This window comes from Biomphalaria glabrata, chromosome 12 (assembly GCF_947242115.1).
Source record: "Biomphalaria glabrata chromosome 12, xgBioGlab47.1, whole genome shotgun sequence".
Classification (NCBI taxonomy): domain Eukaryota; kingdom Metazoa; phylum Mollusca; class Gastropoda; family Planorbidae; genus Biomphalaria; species Biomphalaria glabrata.
The window spans coordinates 1,162,392-1,185,593 of record NC_074722.1 but is presented as its reverse complement, the minus strand read 5'-3'; the positions used below and the strand labels follow the sequence as shown (position 1 = coordinate 1,185,593).

Sequence of the window (23,202 nt, the reverse complement as noted above, 5' to 3'; positions counted from 1 at the left end):
GGAAACAAAATCTCAGCTCTTGGCATGCAACAGAGAAATTATTGAACATTAAAGTCATTTTGGTATCGATCTATCGATGATCGTGCCAGGTTCGTTTTACATCGAAGTGATTGATTTTTCTTTGAATTCTATAAGAGTGTAACGCATATATCAAAAACAAATTCAATTATGAAAATCGATAATAACTGCCACACGTAATACAAAGCAGTCTAAATCAATTATCAGTGAATTGTTAAATATCTGCTGTTTTGTTTTTCTTTGAACCAGTATTGACATAACCAACGAAGAATAAAATGTCCATTTAAACGTCCTTTAAACCTAGATATAGATCTTTGATCGCAAACGCAGTGATCTGTTATAAATAAATGACCTCATAATAAAGACTGTAAGTGGCAAAGAATTATGTTGGTCGTTATCTCATAAATTTGAGTATCGACTACCTTGTACGGAAGCAGACGTCAGAGCAAGGAATGAGTGTACTCCTCTGGAAGTGATCTGGGTCATGAAACTCTCTCCCACTTCGAGGCCGTCGCCTGCTAAGCACAAGGGGGAACAACTGAGATCAACGGAGGCCACTATGGCCACCAGTGCAATAAACAACTCGGCCCTGGTCTCGGTCAATGGATCAGAGACAGCGGTGGATGTCGCCGGAAGTGAATATCTTTGGTTTCAGGTGAGTCTTTGGCACGCGACCGGAAACGAGATGCATGTTGGGAGAAAGTAGGTTAACCGTCACTTACATCGATACCAGCATAATAAGTGTAACCCGTATTAGTGCAGGAAGACATTGATGGTGCTAGTGTTACAAAGGTGTATATGTGACTCAATGTGGTTAAAGATATCCTAATTGCTTAAATAGTTTATAATATATCTTTGTAGAGATATTTGGAAGCGCAAGTTTATAAAGTCTAATAAGGTTATTTATTTGTACTCCTGAATCAGCCAGGAAAACCAACGACTTAACAGAGTTTAACTCTATGTTTAACATGCATGACTAGACTGTCACATGAAATACATAGCACTCGATTATCTTCTCTTTTTAAGTAACGTCTGTAATCTATAAGATAAGATATCATCAGGGCCGGCTTCAGTGGCCCCGCGCTTTCATAGGCCCCGCGCTAATTCTAATTGTAAATTTTTAAATTAAACCATTATAACTTATATATATAATAACAGGGTTTCCGCGGCCTTTTGATTTTCAGGAAATCTCCTGAAAAGGCAAAATATACGAAAAAGTCCTGAAAATCTCCTGAAAAATGGACATTATTGCATTAAACAGCATTGTGAGCTTTCACTTAATAATAATTTATTGCAAAGACGAAAGTATTTTCTAACTAAAATAAGCTTAATTTTCACATTATGCTTATCCCTACCCAGACTAGGCCCCGCGCTATCCGTTTCGCATAGGGCCCAGCAATTGCAAAGGCCGGCCCTGGATATCATTATAATCAATTACCCGCTTCATTAACTTTATTTTTTAATTGATGTTATTTTCTCAGGTAAGAGAAAATAATTGTGAAAAATTTCAGCTTGAAAGAAAAAACGTGACTGACAGACAGACAGACAGACATAACAATCTTTGTAAAAACGATGAGAAGGGCGAATAAAAAATATATACTACGTTATTCAAAGATAATTAATAAAATGGAAATATTTTTTTTTGTTTCAGTCTGTGTACCTCGGCTACTTGTGGACGGCTCTGGTCATCGGCCTTCCTGGGAACATCTTGATCGCTGTGGTGTACATGACAGTCCAGCAGAAGCGAACCTCCGACTGGTTCATCTTCTTCCTCTCCGTCTACGACTGCGCAGTTTGCGTGTTCGCAGTCCCGCTGTACCTCAGCATTGAGACGGGGGCCTGGGTGGACACCGGAAGCGACCTGGCCTGCAAGATAGAACAGTTCATCATCTCCACAGCTCAAGTGTCGTCCGTGTCCATTTTGGGCATTATCGCAGTGGACAGGTAGGTGGTGTTATAGGTTTAGTTTAATCGGGAATTTGACGAGACTATAAATAGACTATTTTAGACGGAACTAAGGAATTATGGGATATTAACTGAATAAGGAATGATGGGAACTTGACGGTCAAGATTTCAACATGAATTTTCACCTTCACACATCCCTTAGTCTTTTGGGCCGTGTGGGCACCACACAAGGTCTGTCAACCATCTTTCTCCATTCCTCTCTGTCCTGCCTTGGATACAATTTCATTCACTGACAGGCTTGTCCATACTTGGATGTTGTCTTCCCATCGCTTTCTCGTCTTCCTCTTCTTTTTCTTCCTGGTACTGTTCTCTGAAGGAAGGTTTTTGCGAGCCCTGAGAACCTTGTGATGTGGCCATAGAGTTTGAGTTTACGTATTTTGAAAGTGGTTAGCAGGTCACCGCAGGGTGCAATTGCTGTAGTAACTCTTTCTCTCCTAATTGACGACACCAACGTTGATTCCACCAGAATGTAGTAAATAATTACGGAGAGAAAGAGTTAATGCTGTCTCTAATCTCTTTAATCGTGATGCGGTCTTTGTAAGTGACACCTAGGATCTTTCTGTAGCATCTAAACTCCATTGCAAGAATCCACTTCCCGAGTCAGCCTCCAAGATTCGCATGCATATAAAAATGTGGCCAGGTTTTTAAGAAATAATAGTCCAGATAGTCGAGATGTACAATGTAAATGGGTCACTCTACGTCGTGGGGTCTTCAGTTGCCTGTTGTAGTTTAACAAACTGTTTGAAGTGGTGCTGCCAGATCGAAGGCAGCTCGTACCAGTAGGCAACGGACGCTTATTAGGCCTACATCGCCACTCTAACACCCATTCACCACAATTTCCTCAGCAGAAGAGATGCGTTTAACTGTTTCTTCGCCTGTCGCCCTGTGCTGATAATAATATTTTCTAGCACGTTTATTAGAATAAGTACGGTTTCTCATGCCGTGTTGTCTTGTATATGGTTAATCATTAGCATTTACGCTAAGAAGCTCATTAACAGTTAAAACTATGCCTTTTTTTTTAAATTTATATAACTACCAGCAGTACGCACCGGTTACGCCCGTTGATTTTTCTCAGTTTTTTTTATTGTTTATTATGGCCGAAACACCCTTATTTTTTTTTATCGGACCTCAATTTAACGATTAACCCAACATAGTTTTCTAGCCCGTGAATTAGTGTGACTGTGACAATGAAATTTCATGGCCCGCTCTCTCTTTCTCTTTCTCTCTCGCTCTCTCTTTCTCTTTCTCTCTCTCTCTCTTTCTCTCTCTGTCTCTCTCTCTTTTTCTCTGTCTCTCTCTTTCTCTCTCTGTCTCTCTCTCTTTCTCTCTCTTTCTGTCTCTCTCTCTTTCTCTCTCTCTTTCTCTCTTTCTCCCTCTTTCTCTCTCTATCTCTCTCTCTCTTTCTCTCTCTCTCTCTCTTTGACTCTCTCTATCTCTCTTTGGAACCCTCATTTTGTTTATTTTTTTTTTACTTGCTCATCGCCATTTCTCCCACATAGACTTGTGACTTGATTTGAAAAGTTCCGCTTCATAATGCGTCCCCGACAAATTCACGCTCTCATATCTTGGGCCCGTTAATTTTAGTAACACTTTTTACTTATTCGCTTCTTCCTCCCCCCCCCCCTTCCCGCCAACAACAAAAAAGTTGGTCGTCCTTCCCCCCCCCCCCTTTCCCGCCAACAACAAAAAAGTTGGTCGTCCGTACACATTCCCGTTTCACATTTCTAGATTTCTACATCTTATAGTATTAAGATATATGGCTGTTAATGTGGAGGTCCTCCCCTCGGATAGTTTTTTTTTATTGCATGAAGTATATTGCTTATTCACCTAAGTTGTTTTTTTTTTTGAAGAAACCTCAGTATTTGTGCTTTTGATTTGGCTTTTTCATCATGGGTATTCTTTGGTTCTTTTTGGGCCAATCTGCCTCTTTTATGGGCTCTTTCTTTTTTCTTCTTTTTTTTTTTTCATTAAAAAAAAATTACACATTTTACATACATTTGAGTGACATTAATTATACACAAGTATATAACATGATTAACTTATGCATAGATAGTAGTAACTTGTTCGAGATTAATGACAGTATTTATATGGCTGTTAATGTGGAACTCCTCCTTACATAGGCTTTATATCAACATCAAGCACAATGCTTATTCACTTGGTTCAGCGTGCATCTAGTGTCTGAATGATGTAATATCTAATCCAGTGATTCCCAAAGTGGTCTATATAGACCCCCCAGGGGTCTACAAAGACTTTCAAGGGGTCTACGAAAGTGAAAAAATAAATTGGGGGTCTATGAGATGTCCACGGGGGTCTACGATAATTGAATTTGGAGGTACAGGTCGTGACTTTATTTTTCCCATCCCATTAATGTAATTATTTCATAAACTAACATATGGTCTGTACCTTAGTTAATCCTTAAATAGCCTATTTATCCTGCTATTCAAATAAAAAAAATATTTAAATAGCTTAATATTGTCTAAATGTAACTAATGTTGAACAAAGCGAAATGTAGATTGAAAAGCGTTGATTATAAACAGTTTGGGATCAGCAGCGTTGCAGGTTCTGACAGAGTTTAGTGCAGTGTGTCGCAAACTAAGGGTCACCAGCTTCTTATTTTTCCTCAGGGTTGACTCCCAAGCCTTTCCCATGATTGGATATAGCTGCAAAGCAGCAGAGGTTTGAATTCAGAGTTTTCCTTCTCATAGGTGTGTAGCCAGCGATGGCTAATGAACCCTTCCTGTTGGAAGCTTACTGGTTTAGGTGACAGTTACTCGCCTTCGCCTCTTCTTCTGTAAGTGAAAACTGTTCCACAGACCCAATAGTAGAGCCGCACGTAAAAGATCAAGAAATACACTCTTTGCGAACATGTTTAAAATGATACTTATGGCTATTTAATCAATTAATATTTAATGTTTGAAGAAATGCTTCATAGAACAAAGTCCTATGAGAAACATAATGTCCCTAGCAATGGATGATCAATCCTGAAAAAAAACATTTCCAGTGTGTTTGGTGATTCCAGTAATAAATATAAATTGTTATTTTAAGTGGTTTAAGTTTGAATTTTATCAATAAAATCTCTCTAACTTGAAATGCAGCTTTAAATTACTTTTTCACTCTTTAAATTGCAAAATAAGTTAAGCAGGGTGTCTACCAAAAACCAGAAAATATGGAAAGGTGTCTATTGTAGACTTCGTTTGGTATATCACTGATACTAATCATTTCTCTGTTAACTAAAATATCAGATACTCTATTCAGGTCTGCAGAAAATGTTTAAAGATGAATGGTACATTTTGGATATGATAAAGCGATCGCCTAAAAAGAATTTCTTTGTGTTATTATGGCATGCCTATTAGTTTACACTATATATATATATAAAAGATGACACCATATTGAAAGCCTTACGGAGCTAGGGGAAAATAAAGTAGTGAATCTAACTCTACAACGCAGTTGTCTGCCCCTGTTATTTTCTGTCTTGGTTCTGAAATGATGCGGAAGATAGCGAGCAAGTGAAGAAGAAAATCTGATTAGTAGATCCAGATGACCACCTTGGATGGACAATGACCATCCTGAGGCTATATCCGTTTGTTACTGGGGCTTAAGTCAGATATCGACCCACTGGTCACTCGCAGAAAATCACTAATGGTCAGCTAAAGTAGAACCACTATATTTTGCAGCTTCGTTGAGGTTTTCTTTCGTTTCGTTTCGTTTCTTTTTATGTTCTATTCATTCAGTGAGTTATACTTTTTTAGAGCTGTAGTCAATTGACAAGATGGTACTGGAACAGTGAGATCCCTAGTACTGTCTTGTATTTGAAAAGTGAGATAACCTAGTTCTGTTTAGTACGTGATTAGTGAGGCCCATATTTCAGTCTGGTATAGTGAGACCTATATTTCAGTCTGGTATAGTGAGACCTATATTTCAGTCTGGTATAGTGAGACCCATATTTCAGTCTGGTATAGTGAGACCTATATTTCAGTCTGGTATAGTGAGACCTATATTTCAGTCTGGTATAGTGAGACCCATATTTCTGTCTGGTATAGTGAGACCTATATTTCAGTCTGGTATAGTGAGACCCATATTTCAGTCTGGTATAGTGAGACCTATATTTCAGTCTGGTATAGTGAGACCCATATTTCAGTCTGGTATAGTGAGACCCATATTTCTGTCTGGTATAGTGAGACCCATATTTCAGTCTGGTATAGTGAGACCCATATTTCAGTCTGGTATAGTGAGACCCATATTTCAGTCTGGTATAGTGAGACCCATATTTCAGTCTGGTATAGTGAGACCCATATTTCTGTCTGGTATAGTGAGACCTATATTTCAGTCTGGTATAGTGAGACCTATATTTCAGTCTGGTATAGTGAGACCTATATTTCAGTCTGGTATAGTGAGACCCATATTTCAGTCTGGTATAGTGAGACCTATATTTCAGTCTGGTATAGTGAGACCTATATTTCAGTCTGGTATAGTGAGACCCATATTTCAGTCTGGTATAGTGAGACCCATATTTCAGTCTGGTATATTGGGATCCATATTTCAGTCTGGTATAGTGAGACCCATATTTCAGTCTGGTATAGTGGGATCCATATTTCAGTCTGGTATAGTGAGACCTATATTTCTGTCTGGTATAGTGAGACCCATATTTCTGTCTGGTATAGTGAGACCCATATTTCTGTCTGGTATAGTGAGACTCATTTTTCTGTCTGGTATAGTGAGACTCATTTTTCTGTCTGGTATAGTGAGACCCATATTTCTGTCTGGTATAGTGAGACCCATTATTTCTGTCTGGTATAGTGAGATCCATATTTCTGTCTGGTACACGTATAGTGATATCGTCTAGTTCTGTCTGGTCAGTGAAAGTACCATGCCTGGCTGCAGTGTCTTAGAATGAGTCTTGTAAGCAAAACAGGGTCTACTTAACGCGCTTTGCGAAGCTAAGATCTGTCACTCATTTAAAGTCAGGCTGTCAAGAGCCACAACTAACTAACTCGTCTTATCTATCAAATCGGAGTCAAGTACAGCCAGAACAAACCAAGACTCGAACCCGAAATCTTCAAATTGAGAACCAGATGTTTAACCACGTGACCGTGTAATATCAATTTATACCGTTCCCTTACAAAAATCATACAAACACGCACACAAACACCCAGACACACACAGTCTCACACACAAACAACCTCACACTTAAACACCATGAAACACGCTAACACATAATCACCATCTCACAAATTCTCAACCACGAGCGCCCTCACACTCAAACACTCTCACACTGAAACACCCTCACACCTCGCACACGCTCACGCACATAAGCATTTCGTAGGAGAGTATAAAACATGTTTTCACTTGAGAGAGATTGTGCAGCTGTAGCAGTGCCTCTGCAGACGTGACAAATGCCATGTTGAGATTATTTTCATCCAGTAAATATGTACACACCCCCAATGTGTGCAACAATATCATAACAAAGTATTTAAGCTGACTTGAAATATACTAGCAATGCCGGCATGGACCGGCATTCGAGTAATTGGAATTGAGTCATTGGGAAATAAGAGTGATCCAGAGAATGTTTGTTAAAAAAAAAATGTTTGACATGTTTCGGATGTTCCTTCAGAGTTGAAGATAGTTTACTTCCTAGTCCAAACCTCCCGCAGGACGACGGGGGATGGGGGCGGACAGGATTTGAACCCTCGACCATCGATAAATCCGAACGACAGTCCAGCGCGCAAACCGCACGACCAGGCAGCTATGTGTACAATGTATTGCAATATTTTAAAAGGATTGCATCGTTTAAAGTATTTCTTTAAATTATAATTCTTATTCGATAATCTGTATACAGATAAATAATTATAATTAATATTTTTAAAAAATTCTTAAGTGTATATGCTTCACTTCGAATGAAAAAAGAAATGTGAAGGTTTTGTTTTGACTTAAAAGTCATAAATGTAAGTTCAATTGTGATTTCTTATAATAATTGAGACTTTCCCAAAGAATGTTGGCTTACAGAAATGTATTCTTATAAACCTGGTGGTGAGACAGATTGGGTAGTGCTGTGTGTGTTTTTAGCCGACGCAAATCGTCCCAGGCCAGCACAAGACAAGCGGTCAACCGTGACGAGTGACAGTACACGCCAGTTCGACAAGGACCCTGTGTCGTAAATATTACGCGCGCAACCAGTGGTCAAGCGACGTTTCCATTAGATTCTAGAAGACCTGTAGGGACCCTAAATAAGAGCGAGTGTGATAGAGTCAAGACACTTCACGTTGCCTCGCAATGTGACCAGTACGAGGCGAAAAAAAAAGATGCCCAAAAGAGAGGCATGAGTCCAAAAAAGAGGTAAAAGAAATACCCAAAAAGAGGCCTAGGGCCCAAGAATTCCTATGATGAAAAAGCTAAAAATGAATAGCACAAATGCTGAGGTTTCCTTTAAAAAAAAAGAGGCGAAGTCAGAACCAGCATGGTGTGTGAAGTCCGTCCGGAGCAGAGGCCAGGTTTTTTGGACAGTCAGTGTGATGTTGTTGCCAGCTGTACAGTATTTGCGATGTATTTGAAATTAAACTGTTACTGATACTGATACTTTGGAGCCCTGGGTTGTGAGGTTCTTTAAGTTCGTTGTGTCGTGTGGCGCAGTTTGCAGAGAGCCTTTGATAGTAGGAGAGACGTTACAGTATTAAAGTACAAATGTAATGTGGAACCTTTGACCAATACTGCCCAATAGCGTTGCTTAGCGAGGCTCAGCCCAGTGATGAGATTTTTGTATTCGTGGACAAAAATTCGAAGTATACACATTGATGTGTAGTATTCAGTTTCCAGTAATCGTTTAATATCTTAATCTTTAAGTAACAATTCTTATTCTTCTTCTTCGTATATATTACAGACGTTACTTTAATTAGAAACATGTTTTAATGAATTAGATGCCCACATTTAAATGAGGCGTCCATTGCCAGATTTTAGTGAATGAAGACTCTGAGCTGGACTTTTGTAGCGTCCCCCTCTCCCCCCCCCCCCTCTTCAAGCCTGAAATAGGCGCTATAAAAAAGGGAATTTAAAAAAAAGGACATCTTAAACAAACAAAAAACTCAAGGACTTGTTGTGCTTTTTACAAGAAGGGTTAGTTTCAATCAGTAATGAGAAATGTTGGCTGGTATATGCCCCGTTTAACTTAAGATACGCAGTGTGATTTTCACAAAGCTTATATTAACCCACTCCGTCCGTCTGTCTGTCAGAAATGATCATAATAGCAATGTCTTCGATTCCCAACATTTGTGTGATTACGCAGACCCAGTCGCGACCTGAATATTTTCCCTCAACTCGTGTAGACAAAGCCGTGGTCCGCCCCCGGTCTATTTAAGTTTTCTTTCCGTCTTCTGCGTCTGTCTTCAATAACGGCTTTTTCTTTAAGTCGCAAATGTGTGTCCCGCGGGCTTTGCGGTAGCTCTCCAAGTGTCCTCTTTCAGAGACCCATCTGCTGCCAGCTACTTCCCTCTATGCCAGTGAGGGCGAAATGGCGCCTGAGTTGATCTTTATGGCGCTTACGAGGTACACCTCTGATACTCCGTCCTTCTTTAAGCTCACCAAAGAAGATCGCCTTCGGCATGCGGTGGTCTCCCATGCAGGAGAAGAGTTCGACCCAGCGCAGCTGTCGAATGGTAACTAGTTCTTCTGTACTGCCCACACCGGCCTCCAGCTGAACACACACACCTTTCAAAAGACATCACGTATCTACACTTCCGGTATCCTGTACAGCGGATACGCCAAAAAACGCTAGCTATTTATAGTTTTCCCGCCATATCCGAGAATCTATAACTGTAATATTTTTTGAAAAAAAAAAATAGAATCCATAACAAGCATTTTTGGGGGTCCACTTGAGTCAGGACGACCACATGAATGTCCGTTCCAGCGACTTCCATCTTCCATAAAGTGATTTATGATATTCATGGAAACGCTTCTTTTTTTTTCTCTTCCACGTTATAATAAAAAAAAAAATTATTCTAAAGATATAAAATTAACCATTTATAACAATCAAACTCGTTTCCCCGGTGTAGTCAATCAACCAAGGGTTGTCCTGAAATATACCCAGCATCTTTGAAACTGTAAAAGAAAAAATCGAGGACGCTTTTTTTTTTTTTGGTTCTTGTAGATTTATTGGTCGAAATATTCGCAGCTCACTCTACCACAAAAAAGAATAAAACAGAACGTATGTATTCCAGTGTTTCTCAAACCTTATTAGGTGGCGTAACCCATAAGATAGTAAAATTACTTTCAAGTACGTAGTTCTGGGGGAGCGCTTTCTTCTTCTGCCAAAGAAAAAAAAGTGTGCTGTTAAACTCCCCCCCCCCCCCCCCCCCCCCCGCAGCGGAGTCCGAGGTGAAGTTACGACCTTAACCGTTTTCCTGCATTCTGGACTTCAGAAATTCATTCTCCTGGTGTCTATAAAATAAACATGCACATACATGTTCACTTTCTCCTTATAAAAAGAGCGTAGGTGGAAGAAAGTTATGAAGAGAGGAGGGGGGTGTCGGGTTGATACTGAGAAAGACATTCGAGGCAATAGTGATGATAATAGTAATCTTCATTATCCATAATGAAATTTGTAATTTGTACACTACACCAGACAAAAGATTATAACTCATTATCACTAAGCCTACGAAATGTTTTATTTCGAAGATGATATGACGTCACTTCAAGTAATCATTTTACTTTGTACTAGTAATAACAACAAGGCTTGTCATCGAGCCCCAAGATTAATGAGGAGTGCAGTATTTCCGGTGGTTACGCAGCCCCAGCTGCGACCTACATATTTTGCCACACCAGACAAAACATTATAACTCATTATCACTAAGCTTACGAAATATTTTATGTAGAAGATGAAATGACGTCACCTCAAGTGATCATTTAACTTTGTAATAATAACAACAAGGCTAGTCGTCGAGCCCGAAGATTAATGAGGAGTGCAGCGTTTCCCGTTGTTACACAGCCCCAGCTGCGACCTACATATTTTGCCACATCCAGGGCAAGCCTAACCATTGTCCACCCGTAGTCGATTAAGATTTTCCTTTCGCCATCTGCGTCTGCCCTCGGCATATTAACTCTTTCTCTCCGTAATTATTTACCACATTCTGGTGGAATCAACGCTGGTGTCGTCAGTTAGGAGAGAAAGAGTTAAAAATTCAAGATATTTCTTTTTGTCTTTAAATAAAAGGCGAACTTCGCCCCCTCCCCGTTTTGTCAATAAATCTCTCCACCTAGGGGTAAGCTTCTTAGTGTGAGAATCATTGATGTAATCTGTCCGTTCTGGGTTTATCCCAAGGAACTCGTCTAGCTTAGAAATAGACATTATTATAAACGATTCTACAGTGCAGAAAGATCCTAGGCATCATTTACATAGACCGCATCACAGCTGATGAGATTAGAAACAGGATTAATTAATCAATGGGAGCCCAAGATGACCTGCTAATCACTGTAAAAAAAAAAACGCAAACTTAATCTCTGTGGCCATATCGCAAGGTCCTCAGGGCTCGCAAAGACCTTCCTTCAGGGAACAGTACCAGGAAAAAGAAGCAGACAGAGAATGCGATGGGAAGGCAACGTAGAAGAATGGAAAGTCCGATCATTGAAGAAAATTTATATCACGGAAAAATAATGGAGAGGAATGGAGAAAAACGGTCAACTGATCTTAGGTGGTTCCCCAACGATTCAAGAGACTATGGGATATGTGAAGTTGAAGGTGATAGGCGATTAGGAAATAAAATCATCATAAAAGCTTTTAAAAACGTGAATTCAATATTTTCTCTTGGCCAGATTTCGTCAGAGCTTCTTACCAAATCTATTGCTTCAAATTGCTGAATAATTAAAATGATTTTCCATAGAAGATAGTTGATTGGATTGCGAAAGGAAAAAATTGGAGATGATATTTATCTAAATATCATATTTAATTCAAACCAAGGGAAGGGAATAGCTGGGTATTATTCTCAAAGAAGGCGGGAAATCCTGTGCGTTGATGGTGTCCTGAAGCCTCGAGGCTAGGTATCACCTTTCGCCAGACGATTCTGCTTGGAGTCAAAGTTCGAACGCAGGAAAACGTTTCGGATTGGAGAGTAAAGTATAGTTGTTAAGAGACGTCAGGGGCGTCTCCCGTCTAAAAAGCGAAGTGGGGAAACCGTGGGACTTGCTTTTAAAGTGTCCTATTCAGATAAGGCCGTTGTCCTATTTCTTTGTCCTGTTTTACCCTATTTTTTTTTTGGTCTCAGTTAAACGAAGCGTCTGCTGGTTTTATTCATTTGACTACTGATAGTGTGATTTTATTTTCACTACGTTTTATAACACATTAACTCACTCTTGATCTTTCTCGTATGTTTCTTGAATACTTGCATTTTATTAATGTACTTATGTTGGCAGTGGCATAGCTAGGAATTTGCCATCATAGGGGGGGGGGGAGGCTTGACCTCTTTAAGGGGCCCTGCATTTTGGGTAAAATTTAATATTTAATTTAAAAAAAAACAATACTTATTTGGGAGCCCTCCTCAACTGGGGGCTCGGGGGAATTTTCAATTTCTCCCCCTCCCCCCCCTCACACTAGATACGCCTCTGTATGTTGGAAGTAATTGAGAAGATGTCTAAAAATTCTAAATATGGGTCTAAAAATCAGTCTAAATATTAGCTTTAAACATGGACAAAATATTTGTCTAAACATCAGCCTAGACCTCAGACTAAATGACATCTAAACTCTAAACATTAGTCTAAATGTTATTATAAATTTGAGTCTAAAAGAAACCCAAATGTCCAAATGTTAGTTTAAATGTTAGTCTAAACCTCAGTCTAAATAAAAGACCAGTTGTTAGTCTCAATATTAGTCTAGCCCTCGGTCTTAATGTAAGACCAATTACACGTCTAAATATTAGTCTAAACCTCAGGCTGGATACTAGTCAAAATATTAGTCGAAATGTTAATCTTACATATCTGCCTTGTGAATGTGGTCTGTAGTAAGTTAGTCTATACCAGGGGTTCTCAACCTGTGGGTCGCGACCCACTTGGGGGTCGCCTAAGACCATCGAAAATATGGATTGTTCAATTGCTGTTTGTGTGTTTATGTGTTGATGGGGGTCGCGGAAGAGTTGGGGATTGAAAAAAGGGGTCGCCGAGCTTAAAAGGTTGAGAACCGCTGGTCTATACTGTAGTTTGTTGTTAAATCATCGTTATAGTGGCCCCTATGTTGCAAGTGTTGTTACGTAAAACCACGGTTTGACATTCAAGGCAGTGGAGATTGCTTTATCGAATTTGGGATTGTGTAACCACACGATGATTGTGTAACCACACGATGATTGTGTAACCACACGATGATTGTGTAACCACACGATGATTGTGTAACCACACGATGATTGTGTAACCATCGCTCAATGATTCTCTAACCTCAAGTTGACTGTGTATTCAACCAATGACTGTGTCACCAGCCAATGATTGTGTAACAAACTTATGATTGCGTAACCACCCAATTATTGTGTAAACCTCCGTTGATTCTGTAACCACTCATTGATTGTGTAGCTACACGATGATTGTATAACCAAGCAATGATTGTGTAACCACACGATGATTGTGTAACCACACGATGATTGTGTAACCATCGCTCAATGATTCTCTAACCTCAAGTTGACTGTGTATTCAACCAATGACTGTGTCACCAGCCAATGATTGTGTAACAAACTTATGATTGCGTAACCACCCAATTATTGTGTAAACCTCCGTTGATTCTGTAACCACTCATTGATTGTGTAGCTACACGATGATTGTATAACCAAGCAATGATTGTGTAACCACACGATGATTGTGTAACCACACGATGATGATGTAACCACACGATGATTATGTAACCACATGATGATTGTGTAACCACACGATGATGATGTAACCACACGATGATTGTGTAACCACACGATGATTTCTTGTAATATTTTCATTGCACAGACTTCTCTAAATATTACTCTCGCTGATGTGGGTGAAAAAAAAAAAGCGATAAATTGGCTTCCCTCGTTCGACGCATGCGTAGGCTGGTCTATCCTGATTGCCAATACGAAGTCAATCACCTGACGTATGGCCTTGAGCTCAGCGCTTTAGCTCTAATTGCGACCATCACGCCAGCAGACGTGACCTAAAAACTTCCAGTTAGCCCCCTCACACATCCCGAGGCTGTTACCTAATTAAGAGTTCCATTAATCAGGTGTAGTGGTGGAATCCTATTATGGGACATAAACTTGTTTGCCCACAAAGATGGGAATAGGGGCTCGAATTGACAGCAGAAGGAGGATACCTGGTGTGTTTTTTTATAACACTGACATTATGTAGTCTCGTAATATACAGTTAGTAAGTATCCAAGCAGCAGGAAAACTTCCTTAATGTAATAGATTCCCCAGCCCCCGAGTCCCCAACAGGGCCGGCCTTAGGCAAACTTGGCGGCCGCCTAGGTCCTCCGATTGGTGGGTTTGGGGGGGGGGGGTGTCATAGGACTAAAAAACATTTTAGGGAAAAAAATGGAAAACTTAACCTGAAACATAGTAGAACACTATGACTCTATGTTTACTAGTCTAACTCTGTCTCTACTATGACTCTATGTTTACTAGTCTAACTCTGTCTCTACTATGACTCTATGTTTACTAGTCTAACTCTGTCTCTACTATGACTCTATGTTTACTAGTCTAACTCTGTCTCTACTATGACTCTATGTTTACTAGTCTAACTCTGTCTCTACTATGACTCTATGTTTACTAGTCTAACTCTGTCTCTACTGTGACTCTATGTTTACTAGTCTAACTCTGTCTCTACTGTGACTCTATGTTTACTAGTCTAACTCTGTCTCTACTGTGACTCTATGTTTACTAGTCTAACTCTGTCTCTACTATGACTCTATGTTTACTAGTCTAACTCTGTCTCTACTGTGACTCTATGTTTACTAGTCTAACTCTGTCTCTACTATGACTCTATGTTTACTAGTCTAACTCTGTCTCTACTATGACTCTATGTTTACTAGTCTAACTCTGTCTCTACTGTGACTCTATGTTTACTAGTCTAACTCTGTCTCTACTATGACTCTATGTTTACTAGTCTAACTCTGTCTCTACTATGACTCTATGTTTACTAGTCTAACTCTGTCTCTACTATGACTCTATGTTTACTAGTCTAACTCTGTCTCTACTATGACTCTATGTTTACTAGTCTAACTCTGTCTCTACTGTGACTCTATGTTTACTAGTCTAACTCTGTCTCTACTGTGACTCTATGTTTACTAGTCTAACTCTGTCTCTACTATGACTCTATGTTTACTAGTCTAACTCTGTCTCTACTATGACTCTATGTTTACTAGTCTAACTCTGTCTCTACTATGACTCTATGTTTACTAGTCTAACTCTGTCTCTACTATGACTCTATGTTTACTAGTCTAACTCTGTCTCTACTATGACTCTATGTTTACTAGTCTAACTCTGTCTCTACTATGACTCTATGTTTACTAGTCTAACTCTGTCTCTACTATGACTCTATGTTTACTAGTCTAACTCTGTCTCTACTATGACTCTATGTTTACTAGTCTAACTCTGTCTCTACTATGACTCTATGTTTACTAGTCTAACTCTGTCTCTACTATGACTCTATGTTTACTAGTCTAACTCTGTCTCTACTATGACTCTATGTTTACTAGTCTAACTCTGTCTCTACTATGACTCTATGTTTACTAGTCTAACTCTGTCTCTACTATGACTCTATGTTTACTAGTCTAACTCTGTCTCTACTATGACTCTATGTTTACTAGTCTAACTCTGTCTCTACTATGACTCTATGTTTACTAGTCTAACTCTGTCTCTACTATGACTCTATGTTTACTAGTCTAACTCTGTCTCTACTATGACTCTATGTTTACTAGTCTAACTCTGTCTCTACTATGACTCTATGTTTACTAGTCTAACTCTGTCTCTACTATGACTCTATGTTTACTAGTCTAACTCTGTCTCTACTATGACTCTATGTTTACTAGTCTAACTCTGTCTCTACTATGACTCTATGTTTACTAGTCTAACTCTGTCTCTACTATGACTCTATGTTTACCAGTCTAACTCTGTCTCTACTATGACTCTATGTTTACCTGTCTAACTCTGTCTCTACTATGACTCTATGTTTACTGGTCTAACTCTGTCTCTACTATGACTCTATGTTTACTGGTCTAACTCTGTCTCTACTATGACTCTATGTTTACTAGTCTAACTCTGTCTCTACTATGACTCTATGTTTACTAGTCTAACTCTGTCTCTACTATGACTCTATGTTTACTAGTCTAACTCTGTCTCTACTGTGACTCTATGTTTACTAGTCTAACTCTGTCTCTACTATGACTCTATGTTTACTAGTCTAACTCTGTCTCTACTATGACTCTATGTTTACTAGTCTAACTCTGTCTCTACTATGACTCTATGTTTACTAGTCTAACTCTGTCTCTACTATGACTCTATGTTTACTAGTCTAACTCTGTCTCTACTATGACTCTATGTTTACTAGTCTAACTCTGTCTCTACTATGACTCTATGTTTACTAGTCTAACTCTGTCTCTACTATGACTCTATGTTTACTTGTCTAACTCTGTCTCTACTATGACTCTATGTTTACTAGTCTAACTCTGTCTCTACTATGACTCTATGTTTACTAGTCTAACTCTGTCTCTACTATGACTCTATGTTTACTAGTCTAACTCTGTCTCTACTATGACTCTATGTTTACTAGTCTAACTCTGTCTCTACTATGACTCTATGTTTACTAGTCTAACTCTGTCTCTACTATGACTCTATGTTTACTAGTCTAACTCTGTCTCTACTATGACTCTATGTTTACTAGTCTAACTCTGTCTCTACTATGACTCTATGTTTACCAGTCTAACTCTGTCTCTACTATGACTCTATGTTTACCTGTCTAACTCTGTCTCTACTATGACTCTATGTTTACTGGTCTAACTCAGTCTCTACTATGACTCTATGTTTACTGGTCTAACTCTGTCTCTACTATGACTCTATGTTTACTAGTCTAACTCTGTCTCTACTATGACTCTATGTTTACCAGTCTAACTCTGTCTCTACTATGACTCTATGTTTACCTGTCTAACTCTGTCTCTACTATGACTCTATGTTTACTGGTCTAACTCAGTCTCTACTATGACTCTATGTTTACTGGTCTAACTCTGTCTCTACTATGACTCTATGTTTACTAGTCTAACTCTGTCTCTACTATGACTCTATGTTTACTTGTCTAACTCTGTCTCTACTATGACTCTATGTTTACTTGTCTAACTCTGTCTCTACTATGACTCTATGTTTACTGGTCTAACTCAGTCTCTACTATGACTCTATGTTTACTGGTCTAACTCTGTCTCTACTATGACTCTATGTTTACTTGTCTAACTCTGTCTCTACTATGACTCTATGTTTACTAGTCTAACTCTGTCTCTACTATGACTCTATGTTTACTAGTCTAACTCTGTCTCTACTATGACTCTATGTTTACTAGTCTAACTCTGTCTCTACTATGACTCTATGTTTACTAGTCTAACTCTGTCTCTACTATGACTCTATGTTTACTAGTCTAACTCTGTCTCTACTATGACTCAATGTTTACTAGTCTAACTCTGTCTCTACTATGACTCTATGTTTACTAGTCTAACTCTGTCTCTACTATGACTCTATGTTTACTAGTCTAACTCTGTCTCTACTATGACTCTATGTTTACTAGTCTAACTCTGTCTCTACTATGACTCTATGTTTACTAGTCTAACTCTGTCTCTACTATGACTCAATGTTTACTAGTCTAACTCTGTCTCTACTATGACTCTATGTTTACTAGTCTAACTCTGTCTCTACTATGACTCTATGTTTACTAGTCTAACTCTGGCCCTACTACAGAATTTACGAAATATGAATTTCAGTTATTTGTCATTTTATTTTTCGCAATTTCTTTTTAAATTAAAAAAATTCATTTCGAGCCACCAAATTCACTTCGCCAAGGATCTCCAATTATCCAAGGCCGGCCCTGCCCCCAACATTCATTGAAGCCTCTAAAAAAAACAGTCTCATAGGTTTCATAAAAAAAGGTCCTCAAAGCCTCTAAACCTTTCCCCAGATATCACAAAACTGTTTTTCAAGATTAAATCATGAATTCCTCTAAAGTTCCACCTAAGCACAAAAACGGTTTAAAAAAAACAACCTCCTAAAGTCCAAAAAAAAGCCTTTAAAGCTGTCCGAATGCCCAAAATGTTCCGGATTCCCCCCCCCCTGAATTGTCTAGACAATCTCAAATAAAAGGTCACTATTAGTAGACCTACTCCACGTTCTCTAAATGGACGTAATTTTTTGGTCAAGACTTAAAACTATCCAATGGCCATGTTCCTCTTTTCTTTAATGAAATTTTCTAAAGTCTGATGAAATTAAAAGAAACAAACAAACAACACACAATCCATAATCTTTGAGGATCAAATAATCCATTACATTCGTGACCCTATAACGAGGCTGTTTTCAACTGGCTGGAGAATTCTAAGCCGAATAATTTAATAATCTTTCCGATGGTAAGAAAAGTTGAAAAGAAAAAAATTATTTTAATATTGTTTTTTTTTTATGTTAGGAAAAAAAATACGGAGACAGACATATTTTCCAATAACACTTTGGCTTCCTCTTATTAATTTATTCAAGGAGAACAAAACTAAATAAGAAACCTGAAATTATAAATTGGGAAAACCCGATTTTTTTCTACCCTTACCCTCAGAGAAAAAAAAAAAAAAGAACTATTTTCCTGCTCAATTTGGGACGCATTAGAAATTGCATTTAGTCTGGTGTTTAGAATTCTCTTCCAGAAGGTGTGGACCTGTTAAGTGTGTCTGAAGGTCCACCTTTTACTGTTTGTAGGGAAGTTGATTACTTTGGATAATTAACAAACGTTAGGAACGGGGTTAAAGAAAACATTGAGGGGAGGGGGTGCTAGACAGGGGAGGAGAAAGAGTAACCAAGAGGTGGGCAACTCATCTGCATAAATGATGGGCACTTGTCTAATCAAGAAGTACACAAATAGATCAGCTGCCCCCTTTTTTTTTTTTTTTTAGTTTTTGTTTCCGAAAGCCTTCAGAATTTTTTTTCTATTTGGCTTCTCTTGTTGCTAATGCAACATGAACTTTTTCTGTTTGGTGAAGTCTATTCCTAATTACACAATTAGATTTAATTACAAATACGTAACTTAGACCACAGCAGGTTTGCCTCCCTTTGTACAGAAACAGGTTAGCCTCCCTTTGTACAGAAACAGGTTTGCCTCCCTTTGTACAGAAACAGGTTAGCCTCCCTTTGTACAGAAACAGGTTTGCCTCCCTTTGTACAGTCCACATCGAACATTTACTTTCTGAACCGTGATGAAAAAAAAACGTGAGGACTAAAATGTAGTATATTTTGTGGAGTGTATCTTTTTGTTTTCTGGGAGCGAGTCTAGGTTTTAACATAGAATCTAAGATTAAACTTAGAAGCCAAAGAAATACCTAGACTCTAGTTTTAGCTTAAAAAAAAAAAGAATAGTTAAAAGTAAATAATTTATGCACATAAATTAGTAACCTACAGCACGTTTCTGGAAATGCAATCTTATGAATTTTAAAAAGTAATCGTAGATATGCATTGCATTATTGGTTATGTAAGTGTTTTTAGTATAAATTATAGATTCCCTTTTTAATCTATTCTCAACACACACACACCACACACCCATACACACACACCACACCACACACCCATACACACACACACCATACACACACACACACCACACACACATACACACACACATACACACCACACCCATACATACACACACCCATACATACACACACACACCCATACATACACACACACACACACCACACACCCATACATACACACACACACACACCACACACCCATACACACACACACAGGACTCACAGAAGGACGTCCCTTAACGTTTTCTGTAAACGCTGCACCTCTAGCGTCTGTTCTGAAATCCTTCACGCGAAACTTTGACTGTCTGACATCACGACCATCTTCTAGAGCAGTGATTCCCAAAGTGGTCTATATAGACCCCCAGGGGTCTACGAAGACCTCCAAGGGGTCCACGAAAGTAAAAAACTAAATTGGGGGTCCATGATATGCCCACGGGGGTCTACGATAATAGATTTCATTTAAGCACATTTAATGTTCACATTCCACTAATGTAATTATTCCCTACACTAATATATGATTTGTACCTTCGTTAATCCTTTAAATATTTATTCTGCTATTCAAATGAAAAATTGTTGTAATCAATTTCAATACTTATTTAAATAGCTTAATTTGGTCTACATGTAACTAATATTTAGAACTAAAAAAAAAAAGAAATGTAGACAGTACAATTATTTAAAATTTTGATTCATTCCTTCCTTGTCGAACAAGCCTAAGTGACTTTTTTATGACGATATGAACCAGGTTCGCTGGAAGATCATATGAGACAATGCTACCCTGACAAAATAAAGATTTTAAAAACTTTCGAACACTCAAAGTTCAAAATAGACCCGCAAAATCATACTTCGACATCATATAGAGAAGATGATGGTTTGTGAGAGTCTTACAAGATTTCTTTTCTTATAGCAAAATACGTAAAACAGCAAAGGTCAAACATTGATTCTACCAGCCGTTTTGCACAAACCTACATCTGTTATTATTAAAAGAATTTCTTTAAGTAACAATACAGTTCAAGGGCGCTTCAGTGGCATGAGTTATAAAATTAAAAGCTTCTTATGTAAATCTTTGCAAAATACATAAATACAGTTTGGTCTGACAAGGTGTAGCGCTGTGTGCTACAAACTGTCTAATGGTCACCATCTTATCTCATCTCATCTATGCCTGTGGTCCCTTCTGGGCATAGGCCACCAACCAGCTTCCTCCAGGCATCTCGGTTCTGGGCGAGTCTCTCCAACTGTCGCCACGTCTTGCCCATCTGCTCCCAGATCGCGAAGACCTGGAGAACCACCATCACCACCATGAAAAAAAATCCAGCCATTCATCAATATCTGCCTGATGAAAATTCGTATGATCCGCTGGCCAGACAAGATCTTGAATGAGGAACTGTGGCAAAGAACAAAGCAGCAGCCCACTGAAGTAGATATCCTTCAGAGACGCTGGAGATGGATAGTTCACACCCTTCGCAAGCCTGCATCCAACATAACAAGGCAAGCCCTAACTTGGAACCCCCAAGGAAAGAGAAAGAGGGACGGCCAAAAAATACATGGCGCTAATGGTCACCGTCTCCTTATATTTCCTTAGGGTTGACCCACGAGACCATTCCCATGTTTGGGTGTAGTAGCAAGGCAGCAGAGGTTTGAATTCAGTTTTCCTTCTGCTAGGTGGGTAGCAAGCCAAGGCTAATGAGCCCTTCCTGCTCGAAGTTTACTGGTTTAGGCTCCAGTTACTCGCCTTTGACCAATCTCCTGTTAATGAAAACAGTTCAGCAGATTCAACATTTGAGCCACACGTGAAAGATCAAGAAATACACGAAAAACTGCTCTTTGCGAAACCTTTTACAATGATACTTAAGGCATATTAATTAATTAATTAATTAATATTTAATGTTGGAAAGACTACTTCATAGAACGACAAATTCGTATATTAAACATAATATCCTAAGTTGTGTAGTTTTAAATTACTTTTTCACTCCTGAACTCACTACAGTTAGAAATTTGTTTAAAAAATGTTAATGAATTTGCAAAAATGTGCAAGTTGAGCAGGGGGTCTACCGAAAACAAGAAAACATGGCAAGGGGTCTTCGAGACAAAAAAGTTTGGGAACCACTGTTCTAGAGACACGGTTGAATGTTGTTAATATGCTGCGTGTGTGTTGGAATTGAGGGGGGGGGCCTGGTACTCAGTGGTGTGAGGCCCCAATTTGTTCTCGAGGAGGCGGGCCTGACCGTACCCGTAGCTTTTCTTCAAAGCTCACATACTTGCATGGGGCACATTCCTATTTTTATTTCACTCTTAAGGGCCCAAAATTGTACAGTGGTTGTCAATTGTAGTCAAACTAAATTTCCATTTGATTGGATCAATAAAAAAAATGTCTTATCTTATCTTATCTTAATATTTTGCTGTTAAGTCTTGTAAAAAAAAATCTTCTTTCAAATCTTTTTTTAAAATGTGTAGAATCTATTTTCTATTTCGACTTCTTTTACTATGCCTTCTTTTCTAATCTAATTTACAATCTAATTTAAAATCTAATTTACAATCTCTCTCTCTGTGACATTCTACGTTTCGAGAGAGTCTCTTCCATTTCCAACTTATTCTGTGACTAAAGAAGCCTATCCTTAAGACACAGCTGCGTTCACCGGCTGGGCATCTATTTTACAATCTAATTTACAGTCTAATATAAGAAAAAAATCGAATGTATAATCGATCTTACAATTTCGTTTTAATGTTTCACAGAATTAATTGTTTAAAAAATAAAAAAACAACTCTTGAGATGTCAGGCTAACCTCTCCTGTTGTCTATTTTTAGATACCTGAAGATTTGTCTGCCCACAAGGAAGTCACTCAACGCCACGCAGGCAAGAAATATCGGCATCTGTACGCCCCTCTTCTCAGCCCTGGTCGCCGCCCCTGCTTTGGTTTGGGACGGGAACGTGGAACACAAGTTTTGTCGTCTGCAGGAACATTACAAGAACACTTTAGGTCAGTGGCGTGGTCACTAGGTTAGTCGCGTTGTCAGCTCTGAATGTTGGTGTGGCGAATAAGAGCACTTTAAGTCAGTGGCGTGGTCACCTCTAAATGTTGGTGTGGGGAACAAGATCACTTTAGATCACTGGCGTTGTCACTAGGTCAGTGGCGTGGTCACCTCTGAATGTTGGTGTGGCGAATAAGAGCACTTTAGGTCATTGGTGTGGTCATTTCTGAATGTTGGTGTGGGGAACAAGAGCACTTTAGGTCAGTGGCGTTGTCACTAGGTCAGTGGTGTTGTCACTAGGTCAGTGGCGTGGTCATCTCTGAATGTTGGTGTGGCGAATAAGAGCACTTTAGGTCAGTGACGTTGTCATTAGGGCGGAGGCGTGGTCACCTCTGAATGTTGGTGTGGCGAATAAGAGCACTTTAGGTCAGTGGCGTTGTCACTAGGTCAGTGGCGTTGTCACTAGGTCAGTGGCGTGGTCACCTCTGAATGTGTTTGTCGGG

At 39.0% G+C, this 23,202-nt stretch overlaps 1 protein-coding gene across 1 annotated transcript in view; it reads left to right on the top strand.

Moving 5' to 3' along the window:
• Positions 1-315: 315 nt before the first annotated feature.
• The window catches only part of LOC106070499 (uncharacterized), a 37,877-nt gene continuing 14,990 nt past the window's right edge, over positions 316-23,202 (top strand). The window contains exons 1-3 of the mRNA XM_056006697.1: positions 316-673; positions 1,670-1,962; positions 22,535-22,707. Of these exons, the coding sequence (XP_055862672.1) occupies positions 503-673; positions 1,670-1,962; positions 22,535-22,707 (637 nt within the window). The 5' untranslated portion in view covers positions 316-502. The remainder of the gene's footprint in view (positions 674-1,669; positions 1,963-22,534; positions 22,708-23,202) is intronic.